The sequence below is a fragment of the Olea europaea genome, chromosome 4 (assembly GCF_002742605.1).
Source record: "Olea europaea var. sylvestris chromosome 4, O_europaea_v1, whole genome shotgun sequence".
Taxonomy (NCBI): domain Eukaryota; kingdom Viridiplantae; phylum Streptophyta; class Magnoliopsida; order Lamiales; family Oleaceae; genus Olea; species Olea europaea.
This window is the reverse complement of record NC_036240.1, coordinates 6,831,002-6,847,172: the sequence shown is the minus strand read 5'-3', so window position 1 is coordinate 6,847,172 and position 16,171 is coordinate 6,831,002. Positions and strand designations below refer to the sequence as shown.

Genomic DNA, 16,171 nt, shown 5'->3' with positions numbered 1-16,171 from the left:
ATTGGTGTAAATTCTCCCATATTTGATGGATTTTCTTGGGCTGACGGAGCATTATCTCTACTGTCGTTAGGCCCATTGATAGGCCTTGTTAAGTAGAAGAATAATATCTCATATCATATAGGAAAAGAGAAAACAACCAAACAGAGAAAAAAAAAAGTTTAAAATAAAGCAATTTAAATAGAGACTGTCCGATTAAGGCTTTGTTTTCACATAAGATTAGACAAAATTTGATTCGTAAACACATTTGGAAATTTGAACACTCATAGACGTAAATGCAAGCGTACAAGGAAGATAAAGAATCGAAACGACCGTGCTGGCCTATGCTACAACCTAATGTAAAGAATCACTTCCTTTTCGGGCTTGACTCGACTCACAAGACCAACCTTGTAGTCGTAAAATCCGGTACACAAAAACACCAGCAATGGCTCCTATAGTTGGTGCTACTAAATATATCCATAAGTGATCATCAAATTTCCATGAAACAAGTGCAGGTCCTAACGATCTCGCTGGATTCATCGACCCACCTGAAACAGGCCTGCATTTGATAATTTAATCGACTTAAGTGAATCTGGTGAGTTCTAGTTAGTTTGTAATAAGTAATTATTTATGCTTTACCCAGAAATTAGCACTCCTAGTCCAATGGCCACCCCGACAACAAAGCCAGACACCTGTCCTATCTGCAAAAATTGCACTATATCATACCAGAAGAAATATTACTAGGAACACTGTAAATCGAATATCCTAATATGTGCAACATGTCTGATATAACTCTAAACCGAACATATCACAGGATAAGTGTAGTCGAACGTAAAATGACTCGAGTAGAATTGACAGAATCTTACAGATTGAGGGTCATTTGACAAGGATGCAGTGAGGAAAAGAATTATGAAAGTTGCAATAAGCTCCACCCAGAAAGCTGCAGTGCATCCTTGGAGTGGTTTGGTCATCACAAGCTCTGATCTAATGCCATATACTAATCTTGCAATATAAGTTGCCAAAGTAGATCCCCCAATTTGTGCCAATATATAGAGTGGAACCTTCAAAGAAAAAGGGAAATAAATTTGAAATTCAATTTCTCGATCCGAATCTTCAAATTTAACAAGTTTTGGACTTGGAACTACCTCGGACCATGGGAATGGGCCGACAGTTGCGAAGGCAATTGTGACAGCAGGATTGACATGGGCTCCAGAAATTGCTCCTATGGAGAAAACTATAACAGTTACTGTTAGTGCTGCTGTGGCTGCATATTCCATTAGGCCTGCTTCCAATCCGATTAAATGCATTATTGCTATGATCGCGCAAATGCAGAACATTAGCACGAATGTCCCTAATGCCTCTGCCAATACCTGCAGATTTAGACGATGAAAAGATGGATTTTACGAGCAAATATGGGAGATTCTTTTGTAGACATGTACCTTACGCACAAGACTTTTGTCGATTTTATGAAGAGAGTTGAAGAGAGTTTCATTTATCATTGAATCTCCATTTTCTAGGTCATTTTTGGGCTGGCTTCTTGAGGCTGTACTACCTAAAATGTTAGGAGTCGATGACAGTTCCCGAAATGGTGCTTTCATACTTTGCTGCATTTTTTCGTGCTCGTGGAATTGGATTTTGAGTTCCACAGGCCTAATGAATTGTAGTTTAATGTTGAATCCTTTCGCACTTTTGCATTTTTATTTCTATGTTAGGAATACACATTTCGATTGAGGAGTTTATAACGTTGCAGAAGTTGGGGACTGTTTGTTTCAACGCAATCCTTGTGTTCTTTCAAAGGGATTATAAGTAACTCATGCTTCTTTAATGTTTAAGGAAAATAGGTTGACCTTTACTGTCCAACTGTTTCTCAATTATATAACACTTACAATGTTTTTGTTTTGGGATGGGGTGGAGGTTGGAGGGGGTGCAGTTGTTAATATCATTTCCAAGCAAAATCAAGAACATACTTTTAGTTACTAATATCCACTACTTTGCTAACTTTTAGGCGATATGAAAAGCAAAAACAGGAACACGAAGAAAAAAACGTGCAGTTGTATGAGAACAGAACAAAATCAGAAAGAGTTCAAGAATTTATTTTATAGTTTGATGTTATTCTGAATGAGAAAAATGAAACAGAACCCTTAAGCGAGAGATGTAAAGTTGAAGTTGGCACAGGTTGTTTGCCTGAACAAGAGCGAAGAGCTAAACCCGAGCCTAGATCTAGCTAGATCAAACTGCAGAAGATTGTCCTCAATTTGATGTCCACCAATGACTATTGATGTCATGGGATTCTCCCCTCCATCCACGAATCCGAGACACATTACACCTTCATTAACCTGCACCATTGAGTTTGCACCAAAAATACTCCAGTACACTTTGTTGCCTTTAAAGACAAGATCAATGGGTGGAACAGCAGGCCCCACGAGCGTGCTACCAATGTTCTTAGAGTCGAAGCATGTCCCAAATGGTGCTACCGGAAGCACTCTAGTGACATTGGCTAGTTCTTTTCTGAAAGCAGTAATCAAAGCATTGTAAATCGAAGTCTGCATTACAGTGTAAGGTCTAAAGGTGCTGATTTTGGTTCCACCATTACCTTCCCTGTCAATTGATAGCAAAGTTCTATTTAGTTGCACTGATTTTCCGTTGATTCTGATCAATTTTAATCCAATGAAGTATTCCGAAGAGAGCTCGTTCAGAAATGGGACGGATCCAATGCCAAATGGATTCTTGATAAGTGGTGTATAAATAAGAGACATAGACACATCAATACCAGGAAGCAAAACATATGGGCCATTTCCAAAAAATACGATGCCATTGGATCTAGTGGAGGAGCTCAAGCAAATAGCAAATTTTCTTTGAAAGCTGAAAACACGAGCAAGTTGAGAAGGAAGGGCGATCAGGCTTCCCCCGAGCCCTGCTGTACCCTTAACCCCGTTAGCAAGCCCTGCTGTCAGAAATGAGGGAACACACGAGAAAATAAATCGTGAAATGTTAACAGGTTGGCCAGGGTTGAATCCGTTGGTGGATTGGATTGACAAAAGACTTGAGGCTAACCGGAATATTCTAGACTCCCACAAGTGCATGAAGATTGCTAGAATATGGTGGGACATTCTAGAAGCCTACAAGCTCCTCACTTGGTGGATTATTCTAGATCATCCTAGTCTAGTCCATAGATATTTTAATGTAGATATTTGTATAGATAATTCTAGATGTGTAATCTAGACCATTGGATAGAAAAGATTCTAGCCATCCATTTGAGTAGGCTACTACTATAAATAGCTTGGTAAGATTCATTTGAAGGCATCAAGAGAGTGAAGTTGTAAAGAGTATCCTTATTCAATACAAAGCATTCTTTGTAAGTTCTTGTGTTCCTTCATTGTCCCTTTCCTAAAGTGTTCTACCTAGTGTCTTTCTAAGACATCAATGCCAATCGAGAGGCTGACTTAGTGTAATAACCGCGGGGGCGGAAGTTGAAGACACTAAGGCCGCACGGTTCTTGAAAGAAATTAGCAAGTCCGTGACATACTGCATACTTTAGGAAAGAGAAGATCAAGAAAAGGTGCCAATTCTTCCAACAAAAGTCTAGCTAACAAAAGAGAATAGATTAAGGCAAAGACTCTTAGTAACAAATCTAAGCATTGATCATTTCATCAAATATATACGCTTGACCTTTTTCATTTTTGCTATAACCTGCAGGCTTAAACTATTAGAGGGATGCATCGATGTTCGATGTCTTTCCTCTTTTTATTTTATTGGTAGAGGACTTTACCTTTGTTAATTGGGCATGTGTTTCATATTAATCTCTCTACAAGTCTTCTAGACTATCCTAGGTGGCACAAAAGGGAGAGTTGACCGAGCTGAAAGCCTAGTGCTGCGAAAGAAAGTAGTTATGAATAATCTTGGTCGATTTAAAGCATTTTTTTTCTAATTTTTGTTATTTTTACTCATTAAACATAAATTACGATGAATAAACTTATATAATAATGGTGAAAATTAATAATTTGCATATGTCCACTTAATAATGTTGGAAAAAATTCAAATTAAGTTTTTGCTATATTTTCCAACACGTTTTTTATTTATTATTTTTTTTAAGATTTGTCTTTTTCACAGCGTTTTTTTTTTCACTCTGTAATTTTAAAAATGAAGAGCAATCATTTTGTAAACCTTACAATAAATGAAGACCATCTTTTAAGAAAAAAAAATTAATAAACTATCTCAAGCTTCTAGTAATTAAATTTAAAAAAAAAATAATAATAAGAGTTAAACACATGGTATGTAAAGTGTTTAATAATATAAAATGTAGTCGTGATTTGTTATTACTAATTAAGGGTATTTTGTTTTGTTAAGCTACTTACATTGGTATATGTATAATTTTTTTAAATAAAAAAGTATTTTTCTTACTTATAAGTTATAAATAATAGCTGTGTCATGCAAAATGTAAATACATTCTAAATAGAAGTCGTATGTTGCAAATTTCTCTAATTTTTATGGTATGAAATCATTTTCACCAAAGTTGTAGGGGCTTAAATAAAAGCACTAGCACCATAGCACCCATGATAAAGACACTATCTATCAAATTCCAATGGCAATCCCTTTTAAGGCAAATGTGAGCCCCATTCTCTTCCCATTTCCATTGACCTTGGGGTCCTTCCAAGATTGAAAATGACTTAGGTATACAAAGAAAAATATTATTTAATAGGACGATCTTATCATTTTGAAACTTTAATCTTGACATTTAAGATAAGATTCTTAGCATTCATAATACCTTAATTTAGTGAAACTCCAATTTGAAATTAAAATCTTGTCAAATGTAATAACTGAATCATGAAATTAACAAATAAGTAATTTATCTATAAAAATGATTTCTACATAAAATATTGTTAAGAAAAGTAATTTAAAGGTTCTTGTGGGCTGACTTGCACAAAACATAGTCAAGATAGTTAGGTTTCTCACAGCTCGATTTTTACTTTGATTGACTCACAACATGATTTGTTTCGAAACTTGACATCTATATATATATTACACTTTACAAAGCAAGCTATCAATAAAACACATGCTTCCACACTATTTATTTTACCTGAAAAATTTTCAAGCTTTTAATTTAAAATACTCACAAAAGTATGATGAAACTCTATTGGATTATTTTTTGTGCTTATCCCATGCTTGTTGGAGGGGGACCATTGGGATATTCACCTATCCACATCCATAATGGCAAAAAAATTAATCTATATGCCCATTGCTTCAAATTGTAATCACTTTTCATTAATTTTATCGTGGCTAATTTGCAAAATTAGTAAGACATGACTCAATCCATACTAAGAAATAATAAGTGGGCAATTTTAGTTGGTGAGTCACTTTTATCTTGTCCAATTGCTTGTGACAGTTACATTTAATTTTTTTTACCTAAAGTTTTTAGAAAAATACTTCAATATTTATTTATAGGACATAGCTTACAAGTCACAACTCATTTGAGTGGAACACTTTTAACCCCGAGTCTTTAAAATAATTGATATGTTGTTAAGTTAAAAGTAACAGAATCTTAAAAGGTCAAAACACTAGCTTCTAGACCGACTTTCTTTAATTTTTTTTTTTTTGTGATGGAAAATCATTTTTTTTTATTCATTGTTGCTCAAGTAAATATATAAAAATTTACAAGAAATTTTATGACAAAAACCCGCCACAAATTTTGTTGCTTATGTAATAACAATGCTCAGTTTTAGACGATTCGAAGTACCTTAAAATTTTTACTCATACTTATAGACTCAAGAACCTCCACATGATTGAATTCAGGCAAAGTAGAAGTGATAATAAGACGTCTCCGCCCCTCATGGGGTGGCCGAGTTGTTGGAGTGGGTGAGCGCGGAAGTCTTTGATCACGAGTTCGATTTCCTCTACCAACACTTTCTTGGTCGAGTCTGTCGTATCGGGTTTGCCTAATGCTGTTTACCTGGCTAGCGTGATTTGCAGACTATCGCGTCAGTCCGAGGGTTTACCCAGCGTACATCCGAAGAGTAGCGACTGTAGGTTCCCCGTCATAAAAAAAAATAATAATAATAATAAGACGTCTCCTCACGAGTACTTTGAGAGTATTACTAATTTTATTTTCTTTCTAACAATCAATTTTATCACTTCAAAGCAACAAGAAAAGAGGGAATTTTTTTCATCACTTTTGTTTTCATGTTTTGTTTGCGGAATCAAGGCCAGCAGTTCATAATCTGTATTCTCTTCAGCATATGAAATTTTAAGGTTTTTTGGTTGTCACTTCAGGGAGAATGAAGAATGGCTAATTGTCTTAAGCAATTGGACAAAACATTTGTCTCTCACGTTTGTCCCCTAATTTGCCGCTTTAACCATAAACTATTGCTTTGTCCTCCTTAAAATTGTCAATGAATAGTTTGCTTCTACTAAGGGTTCATTAGTCATGATTTTGGAAAAGTTAAAAAAGCGTCTTTAAGATTCAAAAATTGTTTTCGAACTTGTTTGAATAATTTTATAAAAGTATTTCTTCTAATTAAAAGAGTTTTTAGAAGAAATTGGTACAATGTGACTTTTTCAAAAAGCACTTTCAAAACAAGAAACTCTTTTAAAAAATTAGTCTTCTAACAAAAATAAATATAATTTTCTCCAAAAGCTCTTTTACAAAAAGTAAAAGCAAAAGTCACGCCTAACAGGCCCTAAGACACAATCACTCATATTGCTATGTTAACACAATACCTAGTTGTTTCGCCATGGTTCAGCAGCTTGCGTTACAAGATTGAAGTAAAGTTAAGTTGTTAATTAGATTACGAGTCTTTTATGTATCGCCTCATTTAAGTAACTGTAGTTCATTTTTGTTTAGTCGAATAACTATACTTTAATATGATTTTAGTCAAGTAACTATACTTTGTCCAATTCTCTTGACAGAAATTGATAATGCGACAATCGATTAAAAGTTTCAATCAGCCTAATTATTAGCTACTTATATGAAATATGTACAATTTTAGTGAAATAAATGAAATGCTTCACTATTTCATAGATAAAAAATTTCCATCACCCTAATTCATGAATCGGTGATGAAATTGAACGGAGTTATCTGATTTAAAATTAAATTACATTATAGTTAACCGTAAAAAAAAATTGAAGTATCATTACTAGATTGACACTAGAGTAAAATATAGTTACCTTAACCCAATAAAAAAAGAAAAAAGAAAAGAAAAGAGAGTATCTAATCCATTTTTTTGCCCATCTAGTGTTAGAGCTGAACAACGAAGGTGCTAAACCGTAAAATCGAACCGAAATCGTTTTCCAGAAACCATTGGCTTGGTTGCACGTGGTTCCGTCAAAATTTTGGTTTTGAACCGAACCAAACCGCTTACGAAGTAGCTTGGTTGTTCTAATGATTTTCGGGCTTCTTTAAAATAATTTGCCAATATTTAGATGAAGTATAAGCTTTGAATGATTCACCTAAAAAAAAAAAAAAAGGTTTGATTTTTATATTTTTATTGGTAGTTATGTTGTTGTTTTGTATTTGATTTTTTTTTGTTCATTTTCTTTTATTAATCATTTTATATTATTCAACTATAATCAATGAATTCATGTACTATATTTAATATTTATTAAGAAAATGAATCATGTATTACATTTGTAAATGGACGCCATTAGTAGCGATTAAGAGTTTAAAATATTTATATCATGTTGTTGCATTATAATAATTATAGTTATATAACTTTGATTTGCAATTTTTTAATAATACAATTTATGTTTTAACATGAAATTTTAGAATAATATTTATTATTTAACTTATTTGATATAGATTAATTTTTTCTTTATTAAACCGCAGTTTTAAACATAACCAAACAGAAAAAAATGATAAATGATTTGGATTTGTTTAGTTTAGTAATCAAAGTGGTTTTGGTTTGATTTGGAAAAATTTCAAACTGTTTTAAATGGTTTGGTTTGAAATTTTGTCTTAAACCGCCAAACTAAACCGTATTCACTCTTATCTAGTGCTATTGGTGTAAATTCTCCCATATTTGATGGATTTTCTTGGGCTGACGGAGCATTATCTCTACTGTCGTTAGGCCCATTGATAGGCCTTGTTAAGTAGAAGAATAATATCTCATATCATATAGGAAAAGAGAAAACGACCAAACAGAGAAAAAAAAAAGTTTAAAATAAAGCAATTTAAATAGAGACTGTCCGATTAAGGCTTTGTTTTCACATAAGATTAGACAAAATTTGATTCGTAAACACATTTGGAAATTTGAACACTCATAGACGTAAATGCAAGCGTACAAGGAAGATAAAGAATCGAAACGACCGTGCTGGCCTATGCTACAACCTAATGTAAAGAATCACTTCCTTTTCGGGCTTGACTCGACTCACAAGACCAACCTTGTAGTCGTAAAATCCGGTACACAAAAACACCAGCAATGGCTCCTATAGTTGGTGCTACTAAATATATCCATAAGTGATCATCAAATTTCCATGAAACAAGTGCAGGTCCTAACGATCTCGCTGGATTCATCGACCCACCTGAAACAGGCCTGCATTTGATAATTTAATCGACTTAAGTGAATCTGGTGAGTTCTAGTTAGTTTGTAATAAGTAATTATTTATGCTTTACCCAGAAATTAGCACTCCTAGTCCAATGGCCACCCCGACAACAAAGCCAGACACCTGTCCTATCTGCAAAAATTGCACTATATCATACCAGAAGAAATATTACTAGGAACACCGTAAATCGAATATCCTAATATGTGCAACATGTCTGATATAACTCTAAACCGAACATATCTGCGGTCACAGGATAAGTGTAGTCGAACGTAAAATGACTCGAGTAGAATCTTTATGCTTTACCCAGAAATTAGCACTCCTAGTCCAATGGCCACCCCGACAACAAAGCCAGACACCTGTCCTATCTGCAAAAATGGCACTATATCATACCAGAAGAAATATTACTAGGAACACTGTAAATCGAATATCCTAATATGTGCAACATGTCTGATATAACTCTAAACCGAACATATCACAGGATAAGTGTAGTCGAACGTAAAATGACTCGAGTAGAATTGACAGAATCTTACAGATTGAGGGTCATTTGACAAGGATGCAGTGAGGAAAAGAATTATGAAAGTTGCAATAAGCTCCACCCAGAAAGCTGCAGTGCATCCTTGGAGTGGTTTGGTCATCACAAGCTCTGATCTAATGCCATATACTAATCTTGCAATATAAGTTGCCAAAGTAGATCCCCCAATTTGTGCCAATATATAGAGTGGAACCTTCAAAGAAAAAGGGAAATAAATTTGAAATTCAATTTCTCGATCCGACAAGGATGCAGTGAGGAAAAGAATTATGAAAGTTGCAATAAGCTCCACCCAGAAAGCTGCAGTGCATCCTTGGAGTGGTTTGGTCATCACAAGCTCTGATCTAATGCCATATACTAATCTTGCAATATAAGTTGCCAAAGTAGATCCCCCAATTTGTGCCAATATATAGAGTGGAACCTTCAAAGAATAAAGGGAAATAAATTTGAAATTCAATTTCTTGATCCGTATCTTCAAATTTAACAAGTTTTGGACTTGGAACTACCTCGGACCATGGGAATGGGCCGACAGTTGCGAAGGCAATTGTGACAGCAGGATTGACATGGGCTCCAGAAATTGCTCCTATGGAGAAAACTATAACAGTTACTGTTAGTGCTGCTGTGGCTGCATATTCCATTAGGCCTGCTTCCAATCCGATTAAATGCATTATTGCTATGATCGCGCAAATGCAGAACATTAGCACGAATGTCCCTAATGCCTCTGCCAATACCTGCAGATTTAGACGATGAAAAGATGGATTTTACGAGCAAATATGGGAGATTCTTTTGTAGACATGTACCTTACGCACAAGACTTTTGTCGATTTTATGAAGAGAGTTGAAGACAGTTTCATTTAGCATTGAATCTCCATTTTCTAGGTCATTTTTGGGCTGGCTTCTTGTGGCTGTACTACCTAAAATGTCAGGAGTCGATGACAGTTCCCGAAATGGTGCTTTCATACTTTGCTGCATTTTTTCGTGCTCGTGGAATTGGATTTTGAGTTCCACAGGCCTAATGAATTGTAGTTTAATGTTGAATCCTTTCGCACTTTTGCATTTTTATTTCTATGTTAGGAATACACATTTCGATTGAGGAGTTTATAACGTTGCAGAAGTTGGGGACTGTTTGTTTCAACGCAATCCTTGTGTTCTTTCAAAGGGATTATAAGTAACTCATGCTTCTTTAATGTTTAAGGAAAATAGGTTGACCTTTACTGTCCAACTGTTTCTCAATTATATAACACTTACAATGTTTTTGTTTTGGGATGGGGTGGAGGTTGGAGGGGGTGCAGTTGTTAATATCATTTCCAAGCAAAATCAAGAACATACTTTTAGTTACTAATATCCACTACTTTGCCAACTTTTAGGCGATATGAAAAGCAAAAAAAGGAACACGAAGAAAAAAACGTGCAGTTGTATGAGAACAGAACAAAAACAGAAAGAGTTCAAGAATTTATTTTATAGTTTGATGTTATTCTGAATGAGAAAAATGAAACAGAACCCTTAAGCGAGAGATGTAAAGTTGAAGTTGGCACAGGTTGTTTGCCTGAACAAGAGCGAAGAGCTAAACCCGAGCCTAGATCTAGCTAGATCAAACTGCAGAAGATTGTCCTCAATTTGATGTCCACCAATGACTATTGATGTCATGGGATTCTCCCCTCCATCCACGAATCCGAGACACATTACATCTTCATTAACCTGCACCATTGAGTTTGCACCAAAAATACTCCAGTACACATTGTTGCCTTTAAAGACAAGATCAATGGGTGGAACAGCAGGCCCCACGAGCGTGCTACCAATGTTCTTAGAGTCGAAGCATGTCCCAAATGGTGCTACCGGAAGCACTCTAGTGACATTGGCTAGTTCTTTTCTGAAAGCAGTAATCAAAGCATTGTAAATCGAAGTCTGCATTACAGTGTAAGGTCTAAAGGTGCTGATTTTGGTTCCACCATTACCTTCCCTGTCAATTGATAGCAAAGTTCTATTTAGTTGCACTGATTTTCCGTTGATTCTGATCAATTTTAATCCAATGAAGTATTCCGAAGAGAGCTCGTTCAGAAATGGGACGGATCCAATGCCAAATGGATTCTTGATAAGTGGTGTATAAATAAGAGACATAGACACATCAATACCAGGAAGCAAAACATATGGGCCATTTCCAAAAAATACGATGCCATTGGATCTAGTGGAGGAGCTCAAGCAAATAGCAAATTTTCTTTGAAAGCTGAAAACACGAGCAAGTTGAGAAGGAAGGGCGATCAGGCTTCCCCCGAGCCCTGCTGTACCCTTAACCCGTTAGCAAGCCCTGCTGTCAGAAATGAGGGAACACACGAGAAAATAAATCGTGAAATGTTAACAGGTTGGCCAGGGTTGAATCCGTTGGTGGATTGGATTGACAAAACATCCTCAGAAATCTCCCCACCATCATAGAAAGTGTTGATAGCAGGATTATCCGGGGTGTTATAGCAGGCATTATTGCTGCATCCGATTTTAGGCATACGGGTGAAGCAGTCTCCACAGGCATGGGACTTGGCAATCGAGCATTGGGCTGAGCGACACCGAGCAGACCTATACGATGAACTGTTGTATCCATTTTCACAATCCACCCATAAGGTCTGTCCACCAAGGTGAATAGTCAGTTTAATTGGCACTAGAGGTGTCCTTTGCTCGATTTGAGTAACATATTGAAGGGTTGATGGATCTTTGGTTACCGGTAAGAAAAGTGCCTTTGGTCTGAAAGAATTTTTGGCTACGGAAGGGCATATGAAATGGAACAGAATGCAGGATAAAGAAAACAAGTACGTGAAAGCCATTGAATAATACTTCACAAGCTACAAATCAAGAAGAACATATATTAGAACCCGGATGGATTGTTCTTTTCTCAAAGTTGACTTTACAGTAATAAAAAATTTTAAGAAAAAAGAAGCTAAAATCATGTTTAGTATCGAGTCCTGCAAACCTAATATATCATAGAGATCGGAACAATGCTCCCTAATATTATATTAATGCAAGTTGCTGAATTTAAATAACATTAATGTTAGGAAACACGCATTTTGTCAACGTTCGCAAGTTGGAAGTTTGAATTTGAAGATTATTCTTCTAGTATTTTTGTTCTGGTTTTTCCAATTGTATGACCATTTCCACGAGTCGTAAGATTTCAGAAAATTCTTCATATATAAATATTTGATCCCATGTGAAATTTATCTGAATATGCTATTTTTGCATTACTCCACTTGCTTAGTTGTTCCTTATCCCTTCGGTTCCAATCTGACTCATCTCATGCTCAAAACTTTACAACTCTTATCAAGGTTGCACAAGAAATTCGATAGACAACAACACGCCACTTATTATTTTTATTTTTTTTAAAAAGATAATATTTAATAACATATATCATCGTCCTCTTTTCTTATTTGGAAACAACGTACCCTCTAAAATTTTAATCTTGAAGAGAATTTACTTTGATTAAATATGTGTTACACGCACAAAAATTTAACACACTTTTCTTCATTTTCTTGGTTCCTTAGACAGCCATCAAATCGGATCAACTTTGGATTAACATAAATATAGATTACATATAAGCAATGTCAGCTGAAGCTCACTACAATCCATGTCACCGCTAGTGTCTAAGTTACAAATTGAATCCCTTTTCCGAGCTGCAATTTTCGTGGCAGGGTCATCTGGTTCGGGATATGGCCCCTGCTCTAGCTGCCTCGACTAGGTGGCCCCATTCCAAGTTTTGTAACCTTAGTAGTAGTATCACAATCGGACGACTGATGACAACCTCGGAGACTAGGTCTCAAATTGTCGTTCCAACAAACGGGATATAATAAGGAACAAAAACAAGTCAAAATCTTATATGTTCTCCTATACAATACCGTCGAGTAATGTGAACATTCCCTGGAATTATTAAAGTTAGAAGATAGCTAAGCTGGAACACTGGAAGGAAGCAGGGTCGAAGATGGCGCAGCTGAAATATTGGCAAGAAGGAAACCACGTGGACTTGCTGCACAGCTGGAGAAATAATCACATGGAATTGATGACAGAGCAATGGCAGAATAATCTAGAAAGAAATTGGTTGGGAAAGTTAGATTTGTTGACAGCAACCTCTCTCTCTCTGTGTAAATTTGTTAGGAAAAGATTCCTTTTTAGTTGTATATATACACATTCCCATTGTATATGAAAGACACGGTTGAATGAATAAAATTCTCAACATTATTTCAGCTAAATTGTGTTAAGTATTTTTTTTTTATTCTCCAAAACTAATATGGTATCAGAGCATGAGAAAGAGGGATCCAATTCTGAAAATACAGATCCTTCCCCAAATACAAATCAAAACCAAAACCAACAGCAAACAGGTGGAAGCAACACGTCAATTTTCCATGATCCAGTCCATCCTAGCAGTCCCTACTTCATTGGCAGCAATGATGGAAGTGCTACTGCACTGGTCAGCCATGTTTTAGACTCTACCAACTACTATTCCTGGGCTCGATCGATGAAGAGAGCCTTGAGGATTAAGAACAAGCTTGGCTTTATCGATGGCACCCTCTGCGAGCCCAAAGATCAGAATGACCCATTAATGGAACATTGGTTAAGATGTAACGATATTGTCATAAGCTGGATGCAAAATGCCATGGCAACAGACATCAAAAGCAGTACCATCTATGCTGAAACTATTCATCTCCTTTGGCTGGATCTTGAGCAACGATTCTCACAACAAAATGCTCCACGAATTTTCGAAGTTAAAAAGGACATCACCACCTTGATGCAAAACCAAGATTCTGTAAGTGTATATTTTTCCAAACTCAAAATTCTACTTGATGAACTGATGAATTATGAGAGCATACCTAACTGCACATGTGGGGGATTGAATGTTGTAGTTCAAAATCAGCAAAGAGACTGTGTTATGAAGTTTTTGATGGGATTGAATGAAACTTATAAGGAAATTAAGGCTCAAATTCTGCTAATCAAACCTTTTCCTAACTTAAGTGAGGTATATTCCTTAGTCCAGCAAGAAGAGAAAAGAAGGGAAATATCTAATCCAACTCCTACAAATGCTGATTCCATGGCACTTCTCAGTAGAAGGAATTTTAGAGAAAGAAATGGCCAAAACTCTTCACCACACAGAAAGGATAAGTATTATTGCACTTACTGCAAAACTGCTGGGCACTCACTTGAACGATGTTTTAAAGCAAATCCAAATAGGCCTATCTGCAACTACTGTCAAATGCCAGGACATGGAACAGATAAATGCTACAAGCTTCATGGGTTCCCACCAGGACATAGCCTCAGTGATAAGGGAAAATTGGCTGCCAATGTAGCCACTGCAAGTGTAGGCTCGAACAGGGAGGTGGTGAAAGACAGAGGCCAAGTATCTTTAAGTCTTGAGCAATACTCTCAGCTGCTAGCACTCCTCAAACCAACAGACAATTCCCAGAACTTCACTCCAACACCATCCAATGCCCAAATCCTCACTTCAACCCTTTCTGAGGAAAGCAACAATAAAATGTCTGGTATATCTCTATCACTAACTGCTTTTCATCACAACCAAAGAGGTGCACCTGATATCCCATGGATACTCGATACTGGAGCAACAGACCACATGGTCTGCTCCATCTCATAATTTACATCTATTCAAGCATGTGCATCTTACTTTGTAAGTTTACCAAATGGAGAAATGGTCCCAGTCACACACATAGGAACCATCAAATTTTCAGACTCCATCATCCTCTACAATGTCCTTTGCATACCCAGTTTTACTTTTAATTTGATTTCTATAAAGAAGCTTACTCAAACTTTGAATTTGCTGCCTTACTTTCTTCTCTGATTTCTGCTGTATTCAGGACCTTTTGACTTGGAAAATGATTGGAATGGGTGAGGTGAAGGATGGATTATACCATATGCTGAGAAAATCGATCACTTCCTCAACTCTATCAGAAATCCTCAATCAAATCAAGTGTTCTCTCTCTGCCACTACTACAAATAAACATGAGGACATCGATCTATGGCATTATAGACTAGGTCATTCCTCATATTCCAATTTTAGTCCTGATAGTAATGTTCACCTAACACCATCATCTAATCCCTGCGCCATCTGCCCTCTAGCCAAACAGCACAAGTTACCTTTCAATGTAAGCAACAGCAAGACTAGAAAATGCTTTGAGCTAATTCACTGTGATATCTGGGGTCCTTGTAAGGAATTGAGCAGAGATGGTTCTAAATATTTTCTGTCTATTGTAGATGATTTCAGTAAGTGCACGTGGATTTATATGTTAAGGCTAAAGTCTGATGCTACTACTGCTTTACAAAATTTTTGTGCCATGATAGAAACCCAATTTGAAGCCAAAATAAAGACAATTCGAACAGACAATGGAGGGGAGTTCAATATGACCCAATTTTATTTAACAAAAGGCATAATACATCAAAGAAGTTGTGTTGAAACACCTGAGCAAAATGCAGTGGTTGAGAGAAAGCACCAACACATTTTGAACATAGCACGAGCCTTAAAATTCCAAAGTGGGCTGCCTCTAAAATACTGGAATGATTTTGTCCTTACAGCAGTTTATCTAATTAACAGGACACCAACTCCCAATTTAAATCATAAAAGTCCCTTTGAGATACTCTTTCATATTAAGCCCAACTATACCCATCGAAGAGTTTTTGGTTGTCTAGCCTTCGCAACCACTCTCACCAATGGCAGACATAAGTTTGATGCTAGGTCTAGAAGATGTGTATTCATTGGCTATCCTTTTGGTGTGAAAGGTTATAGATTGTTGGACCTAGAATCAGACAAAATTTTCATCTCAAGGAATGTAATATTCCATGAAGATGTTTTTCCTTACAAGAACTCTAACCCCAACAGCAACAGACAACCGTCTGATCTCCCTCACCTCAGTTTCACACAAAACCTCAATATTTCCAATGATCCTGTCATCACCGAGCCCTATAATGATAACCATGATCATACTAATACCAATCAAATAAGATCTTCCCTTCCTGATATTCTAGATACTCCATCTCACACACAAACTCCTAACTCCAATACAGATGTTAGTCATGATGGAGCACAACACCCTATTGATACCTTGGAACCAGAACATCCTGTCACAACACATTTACCTCGTAAGTCTGGAAG

The 16,171-nt window shown here is 36.2% G+C and overlaps 4 protein-coding genes and 1 pseudogene across 4 annotated transcripts; 1 reads left to right on the top strand and 4 right to left on the bottom strand.

The window, feature by feature from the left end:
• Positions 1 to 172: 172 nt before the first annotated feature.
• Positions 173 to 1,962, bottom strand: LOC111393437 (probable aquaporin NIP7-1). Its single transcript, XM_023018971.1, has 5 exons — positions 1,416 to 1,962; positions 1,122 to 1,346; positions 843 to 1,037; positions 616 to 677; positions 173 to 535 (listed from the first exon to the last, which is right to left on the bottom strand). Exons 1-5 carry the CDS (start codon positions 1,584 to 1,586, stop codon positions 331 to 333), a joined length of 858 nt encoding a protein of 285 aa, XP_022874739.1. The 5' UTR covers positions 1,587 to 1,962; the 3' UTR covers positions 173 to 330.
• An 83-nt stretch (positions 1,963 to 2,045) lies between these two features.
• On the bottom strand, positions 2,046 to 3,086 carry LOC111392961 (basic 7S globulin-like). The gene has a single exon (XM_023018373.1). It carries the CDS (start codon positions 3,084 to 3,086, stop codon positions 2,118 to 2,120), a length of 969 nt encoding a protein of 322 aa, XP_022874141.1. The 3' UTR covers positions 2,046 to 2,117.
• A 5,044-nt stretch (positions 3,087 to 8,130) lies between these two features.
• On the bottom strand, positions 8,131 to 10,391 carry LOC111393436 (probable aquaporin NIP7-1). Its single transcript, XM_023018970.1, has 5 exons — positions 9,841 to 10,391; positions 9,547 to 9,771; positions 9,042 to 9,236; positions 8,815 to 8,876; positions 8,131 to 8,501 (listed from the first exon to the last, which is right to left on the bottom strand). The coding sequence occupies exons 1-5, from the start codon at positions 10,009 to 10,011 to the stop codon at positions 8,297 to 8,299; spliced, it is 858 nt and encodes a 285-aa protein (XP_022874738.1). The 5' UTR covers positions 10,012 to 10,391; the 3' UTR covers positions 8,131 to 8,296.
• A 79-nt stretch (positions 10,392 to 10,470) lies between these two features.
• On the bottom strand, positions 10,471 to 11,981 carry LOC111393435 (annotated as a pseudogene).
• A 1,322-nt stretch (positions 11,982 to 13,303) lies between these two features.
• LOC111392960 lies at positions 13,304 to 15,657 on the top strand. The gene is made up of 2 exons (XM_023018372.1): positions 13,304 to 14,549; positions 14,880 to 15,657. The coding sequence occupies exons 1-2, from the start codon at positions 13,304 to 13,306 to the stop codon at positions 14,912 to 14,914; spliced, it is 1,281 nt and encodes a 426-aa protein (XP_022874140.1). The 3' UTR covers positions 14,915 to 15,657.
• Positions 15,658 to 16,171: the final 514 nt, after the last annotated feature.

What these genes read in the sequence shown, in the direction of transcription:
- LOC111392961 (XM_023018373.1), bottom strand. Translation starts at nt 3,086, where the DNA reads ATGTCCCACCATATTCTAGCAATCTTCATGCACTTGTGGGAGTCTAGA.
- LOC111392960 (XM_023018372.1), top strand. Translation starts at nt 13,304, where the DNA reads ATGGTATCAGAGCATGAGAAAGAGGGATCCAATTCTGAAAATACAGAT. An exon ending in AAGCAACAATAAAATGTCTG is followed by an intron (nt 14,550 to 14,879) that starts GTATATCTCTAT and finishes TGCTGTATTCAG; the next exon opens with GACCTTTTGACTTGGAAAAT.
- LOC111393437 (XM_023018971.1), bottom strand. Translation starts at nt 1,586, where the DNA reads ATGCAGCAAAGTATGAAAGCACCATTTCGGGAACTGTCATCGACTCCT. An exon ending in ACAAAAGTCTTGTGCGTAAG is followed by an intron (nt 1,347 to 1,415) that starts GTACATGTCTAC and finishes CTAAATCTGCAG; the next exon opens with GTATTGGCAGAGGCATTAGG. An exon ending in TGTCAAATGACCCTCAATCT is followed by an intron (nt 678 to 842) that starts GTAAGATTCTGT and finishes CAATTTTTGCAG; the next exon opens with ATAGGACAGGTGTCTGGCTT.
- LOC111393436 (XM_023018970.1), bottom strand. Translation starts at nt 10,011, where the DNA reads ATGCAGCAAAGTATGAAAGCACCATTTCGGGAACTGTCATCGACTCCT. An exon ending in GCCCATTCCCATGGTCCGAG is followed by an intron (nt 9,237 to 9,546) that starts GTAGTTCCAAGT and finishes TTTTCTTTGAAG; the next exon opens with GTTCCACTCTATATATTGGC. An exon ending in CTAGGAGTGCTAATTTCTGG is followed by an intron (nt 8,502 to 8,814) that starts GTAAAGCATAAA and finishes TATCAAATGCAG; the next exon opens with GCCTGTTTCAGGTGGGTCGA.